At 30.1% G+C, this 21,863-nt stretch overlaps 4 protein-coding genes across 4 annotated transcripts; 1 reads left to right on the top strand and 3 right to left on the bottom strand.

Annotated features, from left to right (window-relative positions):
* Positions 1-697: 697 nt before the first annotated feature.
* On the bottom strand, positions 698-3,204 carry LOC135120935 (rho GTPase-activating protein 20-like). Its single transcript, XM_064045261.1, has 15 exons — positions 3,049-3,204; positions 2,916-2,995; positions 2,771-2,850; positions 2,646-2,715; positions 2,495-2,584; positions 2,328-2,435; positions 2,098-2,259; positions 1,869-2,042; positions 1,704-1,806; positions 1,550-1,642; positions 1,402-1,491; positions 1,279-1,346; positions 1,120-1,220; positions 916-1,061; positions 698-854 (listed from the first exon to the last, which is right to left on the bottom strand). Exons 1-15 carry the CDS (start codon positions 3,146-3,148, stop codon positions 742-744), a joined length of 1,578 nt encoding a protein of 525 aa, XP_063901331.1. The 5' UTR covers positions 3,149-3,204; the 3' UTR covers positions 698-741.
* On the bottom strand, positions 3,157-4,764 carry LOC135120934 (uncharacterized). The gene is made up of 7 exons (XM_064045260.1): positions 4,665-4,764; positions 4,496-4,612; positions 4,272-4,441; positions 4,093-4,211; positions 3,924-4,005; positions 3,364-3,491; positions 3,157-3,310 (listed from the first exon to the last, which is right to left on the bottom strand). The coding sequence occupies exons 1-7, from the start codon at positions 4,696-4,698 to the stop codon at positions 3,157-3,159; spliced, it is 804 nt and encodes a 267-aa protein (XP_063901330.1). The 5' UTR covers positions 4,699-4,764.
* Positions 4,765-6,735: 1,971 nt separating this feature from the next.
* Positions 6,736-9,734, bottom strand: LOC135120933 (protein ERGIC-53-like). Its single transcript, XM_064045259.1, has 12 exons — positions 9,576-9,734; positions 9,454-9,515; positions 9,153-9,275; positions 8,984-9,061; positions 8,765-8,837; positions 8,615-8,703; positions 8,290-8,395; positions 8,026-8,096; positions 7,155-7,312; positions 7,034-7,092; positions 6,899-6,981; positions 6,736-6,843 (listed from the first exon to the last, which is right to left on the bottom strand). Exons 1-12 carry the CDS (start codon positions 9,712-9,714, stop codon positions 6,736-6,738), a joined length of 1,149 nt encoding a protein of 382 aa, XP_063901329.1. The 5' UTR covers positions 9,715-9,734.
* Positions 9,735-13,812: 4,078 nt separating this feature from the next.
* On the top strand, positions 13,813-18,062 carry LOC135120949 (uncharacterized). Its single transcript, XM_064045274.1, has 9 exons — positions 13,813-13,947; positions 14,137-14,197; positions 14,262-14,305; positions 15,342-15,426; positions 16,287-16,394; positions 16,503-16,536; positions 16,613-16,694; positions 17,495-17,598; positions 17,907-18,062. The coding sequence occupies exons 4-9, from the start codon at positions 15,374-15,376 to the stop codon at positions 17,991-17,993; spliced, it is 468 nt and encodes a 155-aa protein (XP_063901344.1). The 5' UTR covers positions 13,813-13,947; positions 14,137-14,197; positions 14,262-14,305; positions 15,342-15,373; the 3' UTR covers positions 17,994-18,062.
* Positions 18,063-21,863: the final 3,801 nt, after the last annotated feature.

Below are 21,863 nucleotides of genomic sequence, written 5' to 3'. Positions count from 1 at the left end.
TAGTAACTCTTATTACTCGATTGAAGCTCACAAAGAGGCGTTATCATGGTTGCGTTCTTAAGTGTAATTTTAAAATTTGGTTTTAATTAACTTTATCCGCAGACAATTAATATTCTCATAAAGCCTATATTTCATAGGTACGACTGTAAAATACTGAACACGCTGCCCTAATAGGTTATTATTAGGGTCACAAATAAGTTAAGTTAACCATACTTAAGATGAGGGAATAAGAAAAGTTACTACGTCTTTACTTGAACTTATCTGGTTGAGGTGAGTCTGTTTAACTCTTTTTAATATATTAATATCTATACTTTAAAAAAAATTAAAATATCCAACTTGTTGTTTAATATATTCGTCATATAAAGTAATAAGTTGTATTTATCATTTTAGAGAAAAATCCAGTTGTTAATCTCACTTTATTGAAAATTATCCAACAGACTTACCTTAACTCGTTAAGAATAACTTGTATACTTTATATAGTTTATTATTTGTTTGAAGAGAAGTAAAAGTTTTTCATAATAACCGCACTTTAATAGTTACCGTTTTAAGAAGGCTAACTCGTCTATCTTCCCAATATAATGTTATTTGTCAAACTTGTGATATCCACCAAAGTTAAGTATAACACCATCATATACTTAGAAAATAAGAAAAAAGAGCTGGAAATTGTTGTTTGCTTTATTATCCTTATGAATATCTTGAAGTTATGAAAATTTTTGTTTGAGTAATGCTATTACTTAAATTTCAGAGAGCTTCGGCTTGGTTTTGCAACTGAAGATCAAAACACTCAATGGTCTCCGAGCCAAAGAAAATACTGCAGTGAGTAATTAAGGTCCCCACAATTTTATGAACAGCCGCTGCATAGGCAAGAGAGCTTATCAACACTGCAACAAAGAGAGGAAAAACAAAGAAACGTGCAGAGTTCGGTGGGATCAGGAACAATCTTTTCGGGATCAAATAGTAGTGAGGGACCAACGCAGATGGCCAAGTTTTCAACAGTCATGCTATTACTTTCTGCATTTTTTGCCACTGCTAGCAGCACACGGAATAATATGGACACCAGCCTAACAAAAAGCAACACTTATTGTTCTCGTTAATCGCGAGTGTAAATTTAACAAGAACAAGAAACAGGGATTAGGTAAGCAATTTAAAACGCTCTTCACTGTTGCGATTTTTTCATCTTCTGGACTCTCAGACACGCTTAAAAGTACCTTGTAGTATTCCTAGTTTACAGAAAAAGATGAAAATGACCGAAAATAGTAAAAAGCGGTGCTAAGCTACCGTAGAAAAAATGCATTCAGGAAGGGAACGGAAAAACGCCTTTATAAGCGAGGCGGCCTCTCTTACCCCTATAAGCAAAAAAAATTTTGAAAGTTGAGCTGCAATACGCTTGTAGAGCGTAACCAAGAGAAAGAACATCGTAGGGATTCCCTTCATTCAAAGTTTCTTGAACGTGCTGCACCGTCGCGCTGTGGGCGGACTTTCTAAAAATTCCTTTAAAAAAAAATAAGTTACCCAACTCACGAAAAACGGGAAGGGCGCTAAAGTTTGCCTAGAGTAGATGGACCGTCCCTATAAATTATAAACAGTAGATCCTTCAGTGGAGCAGGAACAAAAGCAGCAGCTTTTTGAGTGATTAGTGTGTCTAATAAGAGTTAAACATGAGACTTTTTGATCATCCCAACCGGCAAGAAAAAGCGATTAACCGTCATCGTTGCTAGCGCTATTCAAAATTTTGGCAACTAACTCACAATAGTTTATGCCAAAAAATTGACTGTCTTTTGTAGAGCCCGCCGTTTCGAAGCGCGTCTTCGAAAAAACACAAAACTAGTAAAGTATCATCCCCTCATAAATAAATAAAAGTAATGCACCAGTTCAGCAGGAAAAGGCACTTTGGACTTTGAACTCTTGCTAAACACATTTATATTGCCAAGTTTAAGTGTGCTCCTGGACTTTCTGTGCTGCTTGCGCGAGTGACTAGAAGAATCTACCGAAGGAAAGCCAGACGGGGTTTGAATGGGAGACGTTATTTCGCCATCAACACCCTGCGAGCGATATTCTTAAGCTTTAACCAAAGCTAAAGGAGACGACCCTCGCAACCTGATATTGCTCAATAAAAAAGCGAAGTATAAACTTGTACTCCATCTTTTCCTGAAGATAATACTGATGTAGAAGTAAGGGACATTCATAGGGCGCAACACGACGCTCCACCTCCCCTATCGATTCAATGAGGAGATACTTTGTAAATCTTTTTTCATTAATCTATTATAAAATATAAAAGAAATAAAGTGGTTTAAATAATTAGAGATGACATTAAAAAACAAACGAACGCCAAAGAGGGGCAAGGCAAGTGCGCGAAAATCGTCCGCTGTGGAACTCCGTCCAATCTCTACAAACACGTAAGGCGACTTAACATTGCTGTGGCCGTCAAGGTAGACCTGCGGGACGGCGTTTAAGAGAGAATAATAAAGCATAGAACTTGAGCATAGTAAAAAACCTTTACTTCCCCGGTAGATCCAACGGCGGTGGACTTTCTTGTGGCTATCAACTCGGTGAGAACGGAATACCACGTGGAGACTCGCTCCCCCTGCCAGATGTTTCCGGATCAACGCACGCAGTGATATACAGATTAGCGGTATTATAAAAACTTCGTCGTCGGGAGTCAAAAGGAGAGTCGCGGAGGGGTGGCCGAGGACCAAAACGTTTTTATCATTTTTGCTGCGCGCGTTTAGATGAAAAAAAAAATTTTAATAAAAGGACCCCCATTACGCACCTCCAATAGCACCAAATGTTTTCATACGGCCACTCCTTTTCCAATTTATAGACAAAAGACGTTTGAATAGAATTATCCCGCTTGAAAAGTAGAAAATCAATTGTCATCTGAGTGTGAGCAGATACAAAAGAGCGAGTAGCTTGACCTTAGCTAATATTATGACGTCATCAAAAGCAAAAACATGCAAAAGATCACGGGAAATTTTCTTAACAACTGCAAATCCGGCTAAAGTTATATGATCGTGAGTGTCAGGAACCCAAATTAGACGATAAACCAACCATCCATTATCAGCTTCCTCAATTTTTCAGGGCTACCTTCTCTTTTAGTCAAATGCAGATCGTAATTTACAAAACATTTTTCTATAGTTGCAAGTCGCATGAACTGGTTCAATTCCTCCAACTCTTTAACGCTATAACTTTAGCCGTAAAAAGTCTCTGTTCACAAAAGAAATGCATGCCTTTTAGCATCTGGCTGATGTTATTATAGTCCAAATGATTTGGCTCGTCGCAAATTTCATGCCAGAGCATCAAAAAAAAAAGTCTACCGTACATTTCCACAAATTGCAGATTATAATAACAAAAAAGAAGCAAAACCTGTAACGTTTCACGCAATGGAGAGGAAGAAGGGTGAGATACTGTAAAGGAGGAAAGGCCGGCGCTCGCAAAAGAAGATCAGAAAACTTCGTATATTTCTTTTTCAAGTGTTCAATAAGAATCAAAGCCTGAAAGAAGAATCCAACAGTATAAACAAATTAATTACTTCAGATTATTCCTTATGAGGAAGATGACTACAAGACACACTTAATGGGCACACCTTTCTCTAAGTAACACTTCAAGTAAGCAGCAAGACGAGAAACTTTGCTTTACACGCAACAGACACGCTCATTAAATTTTTTGTAAACTTTTTTTTTTAAAAAAATTTACAAAACTTTACAATTTTTTATTTTAATTATCGAGCTGGAGAACTTATAAATCTATTATTACGAAATTCTATCAACACAACTATAAATTTAAACTATATTATAGATTTTAATTTTTTATGGTTAACTTGTTATTTAAAGTTTTTAAAATTTAATTAGATTAGTTAATCGTTTAGAATTGCCAAAATAAAGGAAAAGAGCAAAAATATAAAGTAAAGTTTATTATAATAGTACGTCAGGATAACTTTGATAACGCAGTTGAATTAAGTGAGCAAGTTTTTCCCAATGTTTTACAAAAATTTTTCCCCACAACAACCTCAATTCAAAGAATTTTAAGTTATTTTTAATAAAAATCAGCTTTGTAGGTAGGAAAATTGAGCAAATTATTAATTTACTATCCTACCGATCTCTATTTCGTGCTGCTTCATTGGCTTCTCTCATAATGTTTCCAACTATTTTTAAAAGTTCTTCAGTCCCAGTAAATAAGGTTATAAATTCGTTTTCTTCTAAAAAATTATCTTTCTGAATTTTTTATTCAACAATAGTTAGTCAAGTAAATGTTTGCAAAGTTTAATCTTTAACCTTTATAGGTAAAAAAAAGTACACAAAATGGTGGCGAAGTTGATCGAAAAAACTTCTTTCGGTTTCCAACAACTCGTAGGAAACTTGATCTTCTGGTTCTAAGTCCCCATCATTTGTTAATTGATTCTGGACTTTAGCTGCTTCCAATTTTAGAAAATCAACGTCAAATTCTATAAGAAAAGATAAAATAACTGACAACTTCAACAGTAGAAAATATACAGTACCTTGAAAAAAACTTTCTATCGACTCTTTAGCTACCGTTTCTATAGGAAGCGAGTAGAAGCTGAGTTGAAGTTTTTCACAGATCTCCTCCACTGCGACTTCATCAAGTTCACTGCGAGCTAATCGAATTGTAATAAGTGCACTAGAAGCGTAGAAATAAAGAAAACTAACTACTTATCTGAATCGTCTCATACATGCGCCGCATAACTAGAAATAATATGAGTTTAAGTATTCCAATCCAACACTCATCACACGAAGACAAGATGGCGATAACATTGGACCAAGCAGGAAGGCCAATTGAAATTTCTAATTATCTTGAAAAATTAGCCAAGGTAAAAAGCCCGAAGACCTGATAAGTTTGGCTTTTCTTCTTCGAAGGTGCCCCAACTCCAGCTAGTTTTTAAGCAATTAAAGTTAAGATAACATCTGTAACTAGTATTAATAATGTTTTTTAAAAAACTCCATGGTACCAATCCAGTTTTCGGGGTAATGTTAAAACTTGATAAAAAACAAAAACGAAATTATGGAGATTTAAAAAGTTTGTGTAGTTTGTTACTCGCTTAAGCCTTCGAAGCTGGGTATGCTAACCTCTGTATATTTAAAAGAACAATTAACATATTATAGTAGAGGGAAAAAAGTAAAGTTTTGTGCATATAATTTTTTTTTAAAAATAATATTTCTTAAAGGTTCTCGGTCAGCACAAACGACATTATATGAAAGACACAGCACCCTAACACATTGAAGTACAAGATTAATATATTTAGTAATATCCCTGACTGTTTACCAAAATGAAAGATATATGAAAAAGTTTAGTCTACAATAACCCAAAAAACAAAGTTACTACTTTCAAAGCAAGACAACTTATAAGCGCATAAAAAAAAACGTTTTCATATTCCCGGCTATCTGTAGTTTAGTTTTTACCTGACTGAAAGTTTATTTCCATTTAACATTGTCTACTTATTCAAAAAAAAAAGCAATAGTCATAAGAAGGGCTTATAAGCTGTAATAGCTAAAAAGCTTGACTGAATAATTAGAAAATTGATTGTACTATGATCAGTTTTGTAAAGTCTAGGCATAGAGTAGGAGGAGAGGGAAATTTTTAAGCTTGCGCTTTCTTATTTCAACTCTACGATTTTAATTTATAAACTTTACGTGTTGGAAATTCGGGATTTATGATTTTTTTATAGCTAATTAACTTAAAACCGGATAACTGATTAACTGGAGTTCTATAACGAGGAAATATATATTTAGTAAAAATCACTTGCACGACCTACATTTAAACCTGTTTTATATGTCGTTTATTAGGTACAAGTGTACAGTCTTTAAAAACTATGAATAAAAGTTTATAAAATAAATTTTATAGGTATCTACTATTATTAAAAAACATAGACGAAAGTGTGTGTATTACTTTTCATTCTCTTAATTATAATTTGCTCGTTTGTTGCTAAATTTAATGTCGTTATGCTTAAAGGAGGTTTAAAGCTTTACATGTAAAGGCCAGCAAGAACTCCTACAGGCTTTGTAGCTGTTATTGACCCTTTTTTTTTTTCCTTGCTGTACACATTAGCACCTCCTTAGCCAATACAACTGGCAACGTAAGTGCTAATATTTAACTTTTAAGCGGTGTGTAATGCTGTATAATCTACAGAAATATTTAGAAGTACTCTATTATAGTTTTCACCATGAAAAGTTCACATAACGCTTTAACACAAAAGCACACATCTTTATTATGATAAATGGCATAATAAAAGTTTAGGTTAATATTTGCACTATAAAATATTTGAACGAAACGGCTGATGACTAAAGCCTTAAGGAGAGAAATAAGACTACCGATTTAAGCTAAAGCAGTAAAATTATTACAACAAAATTATCAATACTATTAATTCTATAATTTACTTAATTTTGTGTAGCCCTCACTGATTATACGTTTGAGATCTCTTATTTAAAAAGCAAGGTAGGGAGGCGATATTCTATTTTTACTTGGGCTTAAGCCTTTATAATAGAGCTTCAGTGGGATTTGTGATTTTATAATGATTAGAAAAGTTTCCTAAACTAGAGTTTACGGAGTTTTTAATAAATAAAAACAGTATAGACGAGAAATTTTATTAAAATAATATGTTCTACAAATTAAACGAATTTCTTTATGAGAGATCCTCGGTACCTTTTATAAAATATATAAAGAAGGAAGAGAAGAATTTCTCCACCTTAAATAATAATTATTAATTATTATAATTATTATTATTCAATCCATACCTCCTATTAAGATTAGACTTACAAAACTAAGATTAAGAAAATTTTTTTTTCTTTTTGAATAATTTGCGGAAATTTTTTTTATGCCTAAAAGCCGGTCCTATAAAATTATATAGAAAGAGAAAAAAAAGAATAAATTTTAAAATAAAATTAACCCAAAGTAAACTTCTGAATTCACTTAAGCTTGTTGAAAAGGAATTGACTTGCTTGTGCAGGCTCTTAAAAGTTTTCAATGAGGCTAAAAAAAAAAGTAACAAGCATAGTTAAAATAGTAATAAACAAAAGGGAACCCTTATCATCTTGAGCTTTCTGTTCCCGTATAGTTTTCTGTAGCAAAAGAAGAATTTTTCTAGTCGCAGAAGAAAAAACTGAATTAATGAATTTTCCAGCCACAATAATCGCAGGCCAAACTGAAGTCTCTCTGAATGGTGCCTTTCCTGTTGGTTTCTGTACAGCTCAAGTGAACTTCTTACGGAACTTTCAAGATTTTCAATGGACTGCGCCATCTGCAGCTGCGAGTTCTGCGCCTTCTGAAGAAGAGAACTACCTTCTCTTTGCTTTATGCTCATCTAATTAATTCAGAGTTAAAAAAATTTCTTCTTCCAAAAGTTATTAAAATTTTATAAATAATAACTTCATTTTTTTTTAATCTTTTTACGACTAATTTTAATTTATCTATATTATTTAGTCTGAAACGTTGTAAAACGCAACAAAAAATAGTAAAAAGTTTTATATTAAATCTTAATTAATTAGAATAAGTTCATCTTGCTTATGTAAAAAGGCAAATCTCTTATAAACAATTTAATTTTTTTTCCCCTTCCATGTTTAGTCCGTAGTTTAAACGACACTTATAACTAGAAACGAATTATAACTTTTTCTTTAAGCATTAATAAAGTGTTATTATAAAATCTGTTATAGGAATTATAAATTCCTTAAATGCAAACTTTTAACTCTGCTGCATCTATAAAATTTATCATAAACAAAAAATTTGGTTATAAAATATGTACAGATGTCTTCAAAATAAACTTATTAATAAGATCTTGTAAATGTGTGTACATCTTTTCTTGAATACCTAACTTTTATATTTACCCACTAAAACTTTATAAATAATAATTTGTAACATTAATTTAATCTTTTATAAATATAAAAATAATATAACTTTACTCATTTATAAGGCTTATCTACAAAAAATATTTAATAAAAATTAAATTTTTAAAAATAAAACTTTTAATTGCAATTAGTATAATTCTTCCCTTACAAACTCTTTACTTAACCAACATACTTCTTCGTTTCCTTTAAACGACGTGAGATGAAATGTTTCCACCGATATCAAGTCGTGATTGTCAAAAAGCGCTAATGAGATTTGTAAAAAATTATAAGTCTAAAAATATTACCAAACACAAATCGAGAATATATAAATCTGTAAAAAGTATATAAATTATTTTAATAAAATTTTAAAAAATAACAAATTGATTTATATGTAAACAAAAGAAAAAACAATTTAATCGGGAATATTAAAAGATTTTTTTAATAACAAGATTGCGACCTCCTGTAGAAGAAGTAAAGCCAAAGTGGCCTTTGATCGGCAGCTGTACAGGTTGAGGAGGAAAACAGACTTTTGCCTGTTGCGTTTTTGGATCCAACGTCGAAACCTAAAAAGGAAAAGAGAAAACAAAAAGTACAATTTAGTGAAACTCCGTATAATCAAACCTTCAGAGAGGTAGATTATATTAAAAAAATCGATATTAATAAATTTAAAAAATACACAAAATATATTTTTTTAATATTACTTTAATAATATAAACAATACTTTTCTATAAATGCTAAAAATTAAACGGAGTAAAAAAAGAAAAAAAGAAAAAGATGGCCACCGTTAAGATTTTATTCGAGTATTGCACGGTGACCTCGACGGGCTCTACTGTGTTCCGAAGGCGCGCAGAGCAGCTTCCTATGCTTTGCCCTTTGAAGTGTGCCGGAGATGTGTCAAAAAATTATTAATTTAAATTAATATTAATACTCACCAAAACCATCTTCACCGTGTTTATAAGAAAGCGTTCCGTCATTGACAACAGCAAGAATAACAGAGGGGGGGCCCTTCCGAATCAAAAGTGAATAAAATTAAGCAGTACAATTAATTCTTTTAAAAAAAATCCCCCCAAAAATATATTAATTTCTAGTAGTATTAACGTGAACAGTTCCAAAAAAAAAAGTTGTGATCCTTAAAAGTCAAAAGCACTTACCCTTCCGTCGTTGTTGAAAGTATCCAAGAAGACGCCAAGACCTTTCCAATGATCAGCACTGCCGTAAACAGGGCCCGGCTATATTACCGTAGATAGTTATCATTAAAAAGCTTTTCACCAGCGAATTAAAAGATTTATAAGAATAATGTAATTAGTAAATTAAAAGCACCTCTTGTTTCAAGGAGGTGTACCAAAATGCGATACCGTCAGCTCCGAGATCTTTTGTACCAGTAATTCTGACCTTAAACACAACCTGCCAATCTTGATAATATACGGGATTTCTATTCCAAATCTATTATGGTTTATATATCAAAGCTTTTCTATTGAAATTTTATAGAGGCAGCATATAAAATGTAGATATAAAGAGCGTTATAAATGCCAAAGACTATAAAGCGTAAAATATTGTATGTATGTGTGCGTTATTTTCTATAAGAATTTGTTCCTTTTAACTGAAAAGTTAAAAAGATTACTTGTCCACTAGATTGCGGTAGCGCAGGGACAATCCTAACACTATCTGGTTTAAGAGATGCTCCTTAGAGTAAAAACATTTATCAGTCTTCTAGTATTGAGCGATAAAACAAAAAAACGTTACTTTCAGAAAGTTCCCACTGTTCAAGTATCTGTCCCTCCTTAAAAGGCCCAAGTAAACTTAAATGTTCGGAATAGCGTTTACTTGTTGACGCCGAAAGAGTGTCTTGCGCACTACAAAACTTCAAAAGAACAAAAATCATAGTATTTATAATAAAGCGTACTACCAACTTCATGATAAATAGGAAATAGTATTTAGAAAAACGGCTTAGGCAGGGAGTAAGGAAAAATAAACTAATTTTAAAATTTATCGTGGCTTTCCTAACCCTCCAGTAGATAATGTCGAGCCTACTTCTCTACTGTAATGGCAGCCGGGAACGCCCCCTTTAGAGTTGTGTTACGCTATCAGAACCATAACTTAAGTAGTATTGCGATGGTGTAATAAATATTACTTATAAAGGAGATAAGACATTGGTAGTGAAAATGATAACTGTCTTGAGGGCCCAAACCCAGCCCACTTTCCCTATTAGTGGATGATGCTTTGCGACCCAGCATCGAAGGGCTCGAAAAAGTAAAGTCATTAAAGACTTTTAGCTACCAAAAACAAGCTTAGTGCAATTTTTACACCTAGAATCAATAAACGCTACGACCTTTTATTATTTAAGCCCTTTATATACAACCTTTCCAACTTCATAGCCAGTGAAGCCTCGCTGGCAGCGACGCTAATCAGTGTTTCCAGGAGGCCTTGCATTGTCTCCTTGCACACCTCAGTTTTATTAAGCAATCTGCTTTCGTAGCTGGCCGCGCACTTGCAAACGACAAAGAAAACCCACAGATCGAAGAAAGAGAGTCAATTCCGATTTGAAAACTTATCTTTTAGGCCCTATTCTAAATAACACCAGGCTTAGTCGAAATCTGAATAAATAGTTTTTGTCCCCTCTAGGCGGGCGTCCAATTTGTAACGTGGGAAAGCTAACAAAACTAAAAGCAATGTCTAGATATAATATGCTATCCTCTTTATTAATCTACTATTCACTTATACTTAACAAGACTAACATAAGTCGGGACCTATAACGAGCTAGAGACTCCTCTTATACAAGAAACCCACCCATCCATGATCTTTCGTGGCAAAATAAGAGTATCCCCCAGCGCAGAATTTTTGGGTTATTTCATAGACAAATGAGCTGAGAATTCTAAACCACTTTATGCTCTTTACTAACTATTGGTATCTTATATGTTTTAACAAACAAAAACTTTCTTTGCTTATCAATCTGGTGGGCGCCCACTTAGTTTGCTCAAAGGAGTTGCTTAATCTCTACTAAACCACTACTTGCCTGAACAGAGGAGCATATTTTAAACATATTAAGAGTCCCTTACTCCACAGGCCAAAGAAGTAGAGTAAAAAAAAGTTTAAAAAATACATTATTACATGTGATATAAATACGGAAAGTTTACTGGCCAAAGAGTCTAACGTAAAAGGTTTAATATTTATATATGAAAATGGGGTAGCACATACTGCCAGAAATAAATCTAACGTTTTCGCTCAACACGTGCTCACATTTTTTGAGGGTCCCCCCAAGAGGGAAGTTGGTATGAGACAACCTCTAATGTAATTTAGACTTATTATTTTACTAGTTTCGAAGGAATTATTATTATAATCAACTCGTCAAAAACCGAAAAGGCTGGGGAACCAGAAGGTGTATCCAACGTTATACTCAAACATTTTGCTACTAAGGCTATCGACTTCGTAAACGAGCTTTTTATCGATGTGAACTATGATCTTACTTTCCAACTCTTTGGAAGTTAGTAGAAGTTGTTTTTATTTCCAAATTAAAAAAAAAAAAGGAAACTTTATTAAAGACTTTCGGTCCATCAGTTTACTATCCTTCATTAGCAGAGTAACTAAGGCTATGATACTCACAAGAATAAAACTTTGGGAAAGCAAAGGGCTTTATTCCCAGAGTGCAATTTGGCTTCCCTGAAAAAACATACCATATCTCAAAAGATTCTAAGACCTTCATAATGTGTTACTAAAGTTTTTAACGATCGAAAATATACAGCAATAGTATTTTTGGGCATGGAGAAAGCCCTCGATAAAGTTTGTCCCAAGAAACTTTTCTATAAGATGGCGAAGTATAGTTTTACCAGGCCCTTAGTCCAGTTGACAAAAAATTATTTATCAAATAAAATATTCACAGTCCGTATAGAAACAGTTAATCCAAACCTGGCGAATTTAAACGTGGAGTCCCTCAATGATCGCTTTTATCACCGCTTTTATTCGCGATTTATATGGCAGGCATACCCAGATCAAATGCCGTATCACTAGTCCCCTATGCGGACTACAGAGTCATATCTGATGCTCTAAATCGAGGCACTGACTATTAAAAACTGAGCATTATTTGTACACACTGGAAACTTGGTTTAGTATATTAAAGGTAACGAATTAAGGCCTCTAAGGGTACAGTAATGATAATTTCAAGAAGAAGAGTTGATATTTAAAAGCGCCAGAATCTACGTGTATAAAGCTCTGGTGTTAAGTACTTAGTTGTTAGAGATCATAAATTAATTGGGGAACTCTCATGTTGGGTATGTCCTGAGAAATATTTCGCTGCCAAGGATGTTTTATACCCATCAATATGTAGGCGCAACCAACTCCACTTTATAAACAAGTTGCTTTTATATTAATCCATTATTCATTTAAAATATGGTGTGCTTCCGTTTTTTGTTCCTACTCTGAACGCCATGGTGACTGCCAATTGAAAACAATCAAGACTTTTCTTTATAATTCGCGACCAAATGCTATAAAAAATACTTTGAACATACCAGTAATTTAGTAGCCACTACTGTTAGTTATAATCCAGACCGATATAACAAGTATGAAAGACCTAAACATGTCTTATAATCGCTTTTTTTGAGTCTCAATTTACCACCCTAATTATTTGTCGTTTTCTTTTATAATATAACTAATTTACACATTATTTACTGGTAAATATTCCTTATAACCACCTCTTCCGGTAGTGGATTTTTTTAGCAGTTTTCCACCACATAGGCCGAGTGGCGGGAGTTTGTGTCCTACATTCCCCCTTTTTACAGTTCTTCGCGACCGTCATTATAGTGCAGGCTTTTTCGAGTGGCATTCGTGTTCATCTAGATCAGATTAAGCAGTATACTACTACCTCTTCTGCGCGGGGTCTAGCTGTAGCACGGTAGATAGTAAAAAAATAAAAAGAAACATCAAGGAGAAAAAAACTTTATCCAGTCCAAGCTGAAAATTTAAATCTCTAGGGTCATAGTTAGTCCTGGGCTGGGTGACCATGGAGGCCATCATGTACTCCGCTCCCCCCGGAAAGAATCCGGATATGCAAAGTGCGAGTGACGAAAAATATATGCGATTACCCCTGATTGAGAGCTCGACAATTCGAAGTTGTTAACTCGATCAAGCATTTAGGAAAGTCAGTTATAAAAAAGTAAATAAACTTTAGCTCTCTTTTTCTTCTTGATTTTTATGTTTATAATACATTGTCCCTATATTTAGATGTATTATATATCCATTCTACAATTGTTCGCTTTTATTTTTTAAATTTCTTAACAAAGTGTTAATATCTACAGTAAAGACCGTGGTAAACTAAATTTTACTAGTAAACACTGAAATAGCTCATGAACTCTGCAACCTCATACTATTGTGCGTGCAACACTCAAGAAGTTTATGACTTATCTTCTCTTTATTACTGCCCATTCTGTGTAAAACTCTGTTGTGAACTTTGCGTGACTTTTGAAATTGAGACTTTGTACTGTTCAAATTGTTTATTAAACGTTGCGAACACCGAAGCAAAAATTTATGCCAACCGGTTTTTTTTTGATGTAACTTTTTGTAACCTTTATTTTAATAATTATATAATTGTAGTTGCTGCAAATGTTGCCAATGTCCTATATGTTTTTGTTCCTTGGCTATTCTGTTTATGCCTGAAAGTGGTTATTTCTTTAGTTGTGACTACTGCAAGTGGTCTTCTTTTGAAATTAATCTGGTAGAAGACCGGCCCGATAAGCTAGTTTGTACCGATAGCCCTTTATACTTCTTTTTAAACGCTTGTTTTAATTTTTTTTAAAATATTTGTAGCTCGCTGTTTAGAGCTGGAGAAGAATACTTTGGGTAAAAAATTATTAGCCGAATTAGTTCCTTATTATAAGCAATTGTCTACCAGTGAAGAAACTAACTTGTATATGTTCCTTCCTTAGTCCCCTACCATCTTTTTTACTTAATTAAAAAAAAACAAATTATTGGTACCAAAGCAACAGTGCTGGGGAGTTATTACCTTCGTTATCAAGATATTCCTTTTCCTCAAAATACTTATCACAAAACTTTTATGGTAAAGAAAAGTTTACTCCCTTCTGTAGTGAATTGGAGGAAACTCAAGAACCCTATTGGGAAGATTATGGTATTTCTGTGTGAGTTTAGTTTAATTCATTAATCTATAACGTGATGGATTGCCAATATACTCATCAAGTATTATTCACGGGCTATTTATTAAGAAAAACACCATTAAGTTATTTTATTAAACTTATAGAATATACTGTTAAAATTTGTTGTTTAGCCCTTTAATAAAACGCTTTATTAACTTTCACAGTTTTTGAGGCGGTAAACAAGTTCGATTATCAAGAATTTCTTTGCTACGCAGACACGCACGTGTAGGTATTTTTTTATATAATTTACCGTAACAATACTTACTTTTTGGATTTTTTAATGTTATAGTAGATCTTTTCCCATTAGAAAACCTTTACAATCACGTGTTTCCGGTTAAAAATTTTGTTATAATTATCTCTATCGCTTTTTCTTAAAGTTTCTTGTATATATAGATAAAACCTTTTAGGCACTAGTTTAATGGTGTCCACTGATTTATATAACGTTTTCTTAATAACTTTTGCATTACAATCAAATAAACTGGATTTTTTATAACTTTATTATTTAAACAAACATTATTTAGAATCTTTAATAACTTATATTTTTTTTATTCTGAAGTACAAGTATTAAATTAATATTATGGAACTATTAATTAATTCGCTTGTTTAAGAAAACCTTTTATATATTTTCGAGAGTTTAAATAGTTTTTAGGTTATAAATTTTTTTATTGCAGACGACCGCCGTTAAAGCGCTATCTTGAGATTAATTGTAAAAGTAAAAATGAAATTTCTAAGAATTTATAAAAAATAACATAATAATGTATGAAATAGTAAAATACAAAAGTTAATTTTTATATAAATGGAAAAAATTGAAAGTAAAAAATGTTTTTTAGTTTGTTTGCTTTATATTATATTTTCCTGTTATTACCTAAACTTATTAAGGAGTGACTTTGTATATATAATTATATAGTAAAGCAAACTTTTAGTCATTCAACATTTAATAATAATAAATAAATATAAAGTTCGCGATTTTTTCTTTTGATATTTTTTTTGTAATTAATTCTTAACTAAAATAAAATATTTGAACGTTAGCTTCAAATATTATAAACACTATATATGACAATAATTAGTGATAACCTAATATTTAAATTTTCAAATTTTCAAAACAATATTTACTTATTTCTTATTTCTAGTAATAACAATATTAAGTATAACAATTCAACTTTGAAAGTTGCGTATATTATTTGGTGATAACAACACTTATAAGTTGTTATTTTATATAAATATTTATGATAGAAAGTTCATTATGATTATGACATTAAGTTTTTTTTTAGTAATGATAATATCTTTAAAACTAATACATATTATCAACACTAATAATAAAAATTCTATTATAAAATCTTTTCTACATTTATAAATAATATTTTTGAAGTCCGTTGCAAGGAATGCGAACATCTTCTTGTGATGCCCGAGTTGACTGCAGCGTCTTCAAAGTTTAAGATGAAGCATCTCGCTTTGTAATAATAATATATAAAAAATAAGGAAGATTCATAAAAAAACTGTTAAAAACAATAATATATTTATTATACAATCAGTAAAAAGTAATTTGAATCATCAGTTATATAGTAAATATAAATTTATATTCTTCTAAAAACAATTATAATAAGTTCAAATAACTTACTTCGGTAGGTAATAATACACGATAAAAATTTTGTGGTTTTATTAGCAGAAGACAATAAAAATCGAATAGTAATTGTTTTAGTTTTAAATTTTCAGAAAGTAAAAAAATATATAGAAGATTTATATACTAAATAAATTATAATTTAAAAAAAAATGCATTTTAATAGGATTTTACAAAATTAATTTTCTAAGAATTATTAAACAAAAAAATCATAAAAAAAATAACTACCCAATAATATAAGAAAAAGTAATTTATATTTTTAAAAGAAACATATTCGTTATTAAACTATATTTGCTCTGCGCTGCTGTATATTGGTTTAAGATAAGCAAAATATATACTGAAATTGAAACTTCTCTATAAAAGTTATATAGAAACATTCAATGAGCAACAACCAATGACCATATATTGTCCTGCTCGCGCGGGGCCATGTGACTTTTATGCCGCGTGGTGCACTTATAGATATAAATATAAAAAATATATATAAAAACAGTAATAAATGAAGTAAACAGTAAAAGTTCGAATTATATAATAATTATTTTTAAATGCTTCGGCTTTTTGACGAATTAATAAAATTTATATAAATTAGAAAACCGTAAACAGTTAAAAAATATTTACCTTTTATATAACCAATAACAAATGAGTATACCATAAAGTAAAACGAAAATAACGAAGGTCTATTATTTTTTTCCTACTCAGAAATTATGTCCCTACGATAACTTTTACTGGAAACAAATACACGCCAGCCACTTCTTCGGTGGAGTTACCCGTCACCTTGTCAAATCCACGTGATTCAGCTGTATTTCTGTGAGTCCCTCTCGCTATTGTTACTTTGATTGTGTTGATTATTACTGTAGTCTTTAACTAAATATTGATAATACTAATAATATAAACTTTATTACTTTTATTATACAGAACGTTTAGTGATATTTATTATTCAGAAGGAAAGGTTTATGTATTTGTTACTTATTATTCGCTGTTTTTTCTTTCTGATTCGTTTAATACTTTTTTACTCCAACCAACAGGCGGAATTTTCCTCTTCAGATGTTACGGTGGGTCCTTATGATGAAGTTAACGAATTGCTAGGGGAAACCGAAGACAAAATTAGTAATAACTATTTCAGTAAAAATATATTATTAATAAAAGTTTGAACAAAGAAAAAATACTTGAAACTTTATATATATAACAAATAATATAACATGAGGACCACGTTTAAAGGTTTTAAAGTTAACATAAAAGGACTTCACTTGGTTAAAATAAAATATATTATCAAGTTGAGTTTTTTAATATAAATTTGTATAGACAAAAAGTAAAAACATGAAACAAATATCGAATAATTCTTATATAATGTTATTTCTATAAAGTTTCTTTTTAAATATAAAAAATGAGTATAAAATATAACAAAACTTGAAAACCACTACAAAGTTAGGCAAAACTATAACTTAAATGGTATATAAAATCTTACTACTCATAGTAAAATCCTAAAATTAACAGAAATATAATATATTCATTTTGGTTATAATTAAAATATTATTGATACAAAAGCTCGAATTTTTTTCTTAAAGTAATGAAATGTTTTATAACTAAAGCATGTAAAAATTACGTTTGTGTTCTTTTACTTTTGTTAAGCAATACTAAAAGAATAAAAGTTTTTAATAACGAAAAGTAAATTTTTAATAAGTTCGTTATTAATAATAAATGCTTATTATGAATATAATTGAGTTCATAATAAGTAAAAATAAGTTTTTATCGTATATGTAAAGTTTTTATTTTTACTTTATTACTATCGTTATATGTAAGTTGATTATATCGTCAAAACAAAATATTTATTGATAATTTTTTTCTTTTAAAAACTTTAAAAATATAATTTGTTTCTTATAAACTTTAATTTTGTATCATATTCCTAGGAAATGCACAAGAAAAAGTTTGCTGGCAAAAAGGACATAAAGTCGGCCTCTTATTAAAATTGAACAGAAAAAATAAAGATTTGAAGGGAAAAAGCTTCGTAAAAGTACTTTTATTATTGTTATTATTATAACTTATAAGCACAACGTATGCATATTTTTCTACTTCTAGTAAGTAAATGGTGACAATAGTACGGTTTATTTAGTTTTTATCAAAAAGTTACTTTACTTAAATAAGTATATAAAGTAATGCTAATCTGCATATCATCTCTTATATCTTTACATTTATATATAAATAATATAGAATTTTTTTATTATTATAACCTACACTTTTATTTATTATTATCATTATTATTTATAATGTCGTTATTGCTATCTACTACTATTATTATTTATTATCATCATCATTGGCCAGGCCACCATAAAAGTAGCAGAAGCGTCGCTCGCTGGGAAGACGCTCTCTTACGCCGTTCTTCTTCAACTTTCTGCTTCCGCGCGTTGAATTGCTTTAAATTTAATTGGAAATTTCAAATTCACTTGAATATTCTTGAAATTCGCTGTATTCTTCAAAATCGTGCTCACTTTCTCCGCTATATTGGTGGTCACTGCTGCTTGGATAATCAATTTCTTTGGAGTCAAAATCTATTGAATATATGTTTATTTGTTTAAGTAGAATTAAAGACTCTTAAAATAATTATTATTAGAGATGGCATTAAAAAAGGCGTAAACTTATATAAAGAAATAAATCTTTTTTTAAAAAAGGTTAAGAAGAATATTATAGTTCACCTTGAGTTAAAAGTAGAACTAAATAAAATTATATTATTAACGTAAAACTTTAAATTTCATTTTAAATTCTGAAGTTAAAAATTATTAGAAAAAATATAAAATACTTCAGTGTTTATAAAAAATATTTAATTCGAAGAAAATTAAAAATAAATTCATTTTTCATTTTTTTAATAATATAAAACTACCTATTATAAATTTTCCGATTTATGTTTCTTATCTTCAACTTATTAATTATTAGTTACCCAAAACTAATTTTTTCATATTTTAATTTTAAACTAAACTAAAGAGCAGAACTTAAATTATTAGAGTAATAATATATGTCTGTGTAACGTAAGCTTAAAACTTTATAAAACTCTCTAAAAATAAAATACCTAGAGATCGCAATTATTAGTAATATAATCAGATTATCGAAATAAATCAAAATCAAAATAAATCAAAAATTTAGTATAACTAAAATTATACGTAATGAGTAAAATTAATAAATGGAAGTATAATAAAATGGCGAGTCAATAATATTTTTGGTAATAAACAGATGGCAAATATTTAATAAGCTAAAAATACAATTACTAATCACTAATTTTATAAAATCTTTTATAAAAATCTTTATTCAAAAAAAAAATTTAAACTAAAAAGAAATTTTTTTAAAAAATTAGTACGAAATATAGTTATTAATCTGGAAATAGAGATCAAAATCGTCTCATTAATAGATAAAACTTAATTGTAAAAATTTTTTAAAGTAAATTCATATATTAAAAGCCAGAAATTAATATTATAATTATTAAAGACATAATAAATATGTTTTAGCTAAATTAGGTTAATTTAAAAAACGAGTAAAAATATAAGAAATTACAGCTTGCAAGTAACATTTATATTATAAAATAGATAGTAAGTTTCTTAAGGAAGCATAAAAAAGTAAGTCAATTACCATATAGGAAATCACATTTATTATAGATACCAACAAACGTAAAAAAATTAAATTTGTAGGTTAGCGGAAAGAATGTGTAAGCCGTAATTTATAGCACTCCATCTCTAAAAAAAAAACTACAAAACTTAAAAGCAACTTTAAAGCGCGGCAGTACAATTAAAGTTATTTTTCAATAAATTATAGCAAGATACAATAAGCGAAACTGCAATCTTAAAAAACTATATAAATTCAAATAAATTGTGCCACATGGTTACGTTTCTTTCATATATAATATAATAAAAATTAATCTCAAAGAGCATACCAAAAAAATACGTTAAAAAGAATAAAAAAAGATTGTTTTATTTTCCTTCTAATGAATAAAATATAGTGTTTGCAAAAAATAACCTAAAATATTGAAATAAATTTTAATAAGAAAGTGGATTATCAAGTTCTTTTATCTGTAAAACACTTGAGTTCAATTTATAAAAGTTTCTATTTGTCTTGATTTCTTACAGTTATTCTATACCTACCTTTTCATTTTTCTGATACTATATTATGTGGACTCTCATTTTTTTATAGTTTTATTACAGAATTTAAAGATTTAATTTTTTACGCTCTTAATAAAAATAAAGAAGAGGAAAAAACATGTTTGTGGAAGAGACTTAAAAATTAAATAACCTTCTTCATCTTCACTAGAGGTCTGATCGTACTCATTCTCTAACGATAAATCTTCCTCAAAAGTTTCTATCCGAACGGCGGAATCATCGGCGCAGTTTTCTGGATCGATCATATATATGTCATAAACAAACGAATTATCAGAATCTCCTTTCTTATAAATAACTTCTTCTTTGTCAACTTCAAGCACTGAGCTTTCAAGTAAATGGCCATTGCAAGTAATGCCGCTTAAAATATTGTTAACTGATAAACAAGAAGTATTTTTCATAAATTCTACATCAAAAACACGAACTGAATCCAAAAATGAAGCGTTAACACCGAGAAGCTTATAGATGTTTTTAGAAAATTTGGAACGATCAGGAGGAAGAGTTTTGCTTATTGACTGCCTTTCCAGTAAGTGACCGAGTTTACTAATTGTACGTTTAGATCGCCTATAAAATTTATTAAGTTAAAACTTTAATTTTACCAGGCGTAAGTAATAAAGCTAAAAACGCTAAATAACAATTTATGAAAACTGAAAATCTAAAAAGAAGTTTTCATTAATTATATAAAGGAAAACGCCCAAAACATACTCTTTTTTGCTACATTTTAAAATGTTTCCGTAATTACTTCCACTTAAAAGTTGACCATAAAGATCCGTTTCAACCTTTTTTGAAATATTTAAGTCCCCAGCTTTATAAAGTCGAAAAACCTTTTCCGTTTGATTCTCGGGAGTAGTAATAATTTTTTCTTGTATCTTACTAGAAAATTTTGAGCAATCCAGAGGACAAATTATATTTTTATGTGAAATTGTTCTCTTTTCACAGTTTTCCTGAAGCCTTAAAAGTTTTGAGGGGAGCGGCAAAATTAGAGTGTTATTAGTTTCATCGGTAGCACGACGTTTAACTCTTAAAACTGTGGTGGACAGATTTAAATCCATCGCCTTAACAAAGTAAAACCTTCACTTTTATTAGATATCTCATATTATAAGAAATATAAATATTTCGAGGTTGCCAAAGAGGTAGTTAAGCATACACGAGTTACTTTTATAATTTGAATACGCTTTACTTTATTATTTTACTTAGGACAAATAGGAGTAGTAAAGCAAAAACTTCATAAAGTCTTTTTATACTATCTAAAAAGTCGTATTTTTACCGATAGAATTTTTTAAATAGGTTTTACGTTAAACTAAGTTTTTTAGAGTCAAGTTACTAGGCTAAAGCCCCGCCTGCTCGCCATGTAAAATTACAAATTATCTTAAAGAAAGAAAAGCACAACCTAAGTTTTTTTTTTACATTATGTAGAAGGGAATGATTGAAATAACTTAAGTTAATGAAATGAAAATAAAGTTATTGCGGCAAGGTTAAAAATCTTAGCGCTGGAGCGAAGATGAGCCCAATTTCCACAAGTTTCCATTTAGCCTGAGTTATCTAAACCTATATTATTTTCAGCATTGATATTGAGGTTTAAACTAAAAATTAAAGAATGAAATATTATTTAATTGCGAAAATTAAAAGGTTTTAAAATTTACATAACGCTAAGATCTGTTAATATTAAACAGTTTTCATAAACGATGAGGGTCTAAGGCAAAACGTTTAGATTGCCTTATATTGTTTTATATTTTCATAAGCAAGCAATATTAATCTATTTATAGTATTTCTGTTAAAGATGCTACTAACGATATTATTACCAAATATAATATAATTTTTGTTGAAGACGCTACTATTATTTATAACATCTATCATTACAAAAAAGTTAATTTTAAGTCTAATATTTAACTAAACGCTGCAGATTACAAGGTACATAACTTACTGAAAGTTCAACGAATTTCTTTCGTTGTTATATATTATTGAAGGTAGAAAATATATATTCTATGTTGCAGTAACGATAAGTTTTCAAAAATTAAAAGACCATTGGTTTTCAAGATTTGAAGGAATATTTTATTCTCACGACTAAAAGGAGACTTTAGACTTAAGAGAACAAAAATGTCTTTGTTAAAGTATTAGTTCTTTTTAGTAATATAGGGTA

The sequence above is a fragment of the Zophobas morio genome, unplaced genomic scaffold, assembly GCF_036711695.1.
Source record: "Zophobas morio isolate AGI-343-1 ecotype UQ-CSIRO unplaced genomic scaffold, CSIRO_AGI_Zmor_V1 ptg000451l, whole genome shotgun sequence".
Lineage (NCBI taxonomy): Eukaryota > Metazoa > Arthropoda > Insecta > Coleoptera > Tenebrionidae > Zophobas > Zophobas morio.
This window is presented reverse-complemented; position numbering and strand designations above follow the sequence as displayed.

Coding starts and splice junctions, on each gene's coding strand:
- LOC135120935 (XM_064045261.1), bottom strand. CDS start 3,148: ATGCGACTTGCAACTATAGAAAAATGTTTTGTAAATTACGATCTGCAT. Junction 2,851..2,915: donor ACGTCATAATATTAGCTAAG/GTCAAGCTACTC, acceptor CTACTTTTCAAG/CGGGATAATTCTATTCAAAC. Junction 2,585..2,645: donor TTTTGACTCCCGACGACGAA/GTTTTTATAATA, acceptor AACATCTGGCAG/GGGGAGCGAGTCTCCACGTG.
- LOC135120934 (XM_064045260.1), bottom strand. CDS start 4,698: ATGCGGCGCATGTATGAGACGATTCAGATAAGTA. Junction 4,613..4,664: donor TGAGACGATTCAGATAAGTA/GTTAGTTTTCTT, acceptor CAATTCGATTAG/CTCGCAGTGAACTTGATGAA. Junction 3,492..3,923: donor GTTATCAAAGTTATCCTGAC/GTACTATTATAA, acceptor TTCTTCTTTCAG/GCTTTGATTCTTATTGAACA.
- LOC135120933 (XM_064045259.1), bottom strand. CDS start 9,714: ATGATTTTTGTTCTTTTGAAGTTTTGTAGTGCGCAAGACACTCTTTCG. Junction 9,062..9,152: donor ACACCTCCTTGAAACAAGAG/GTGCTTTTAATT, acceptor ACGGTAATATAG/CCGGGCCCTGTTTACGGCAG. Junction 8,396..8,614: donor ACTCGAATAAAATCTTAACG/GTGGCCATCTTT, acceptor TTTCCTTTTTAG/GTTTCGACGTTGGATCCAAA.
- LOC135120949 (XM_064045274.1), top strand. CDS start 15,374: ATGCCCGAGTTGACTGCAGCGTCTTCAAAGTTTAAGATGAAGCATCTC. Junction 16,537..16,612: donor TTTATTATTCAGAAGGAAAG/GTTTATGTATTT, acceptor TCCAACCAACAG/GCGGAATTTTCCTCTTCAGA. Junction 16,695..17,494: donor GGAAACCGAAGACAAAATTA/GTAATAACTATT, acceptor TCATATTCCTAG/GAAATGCACAAGAAAAAGTT.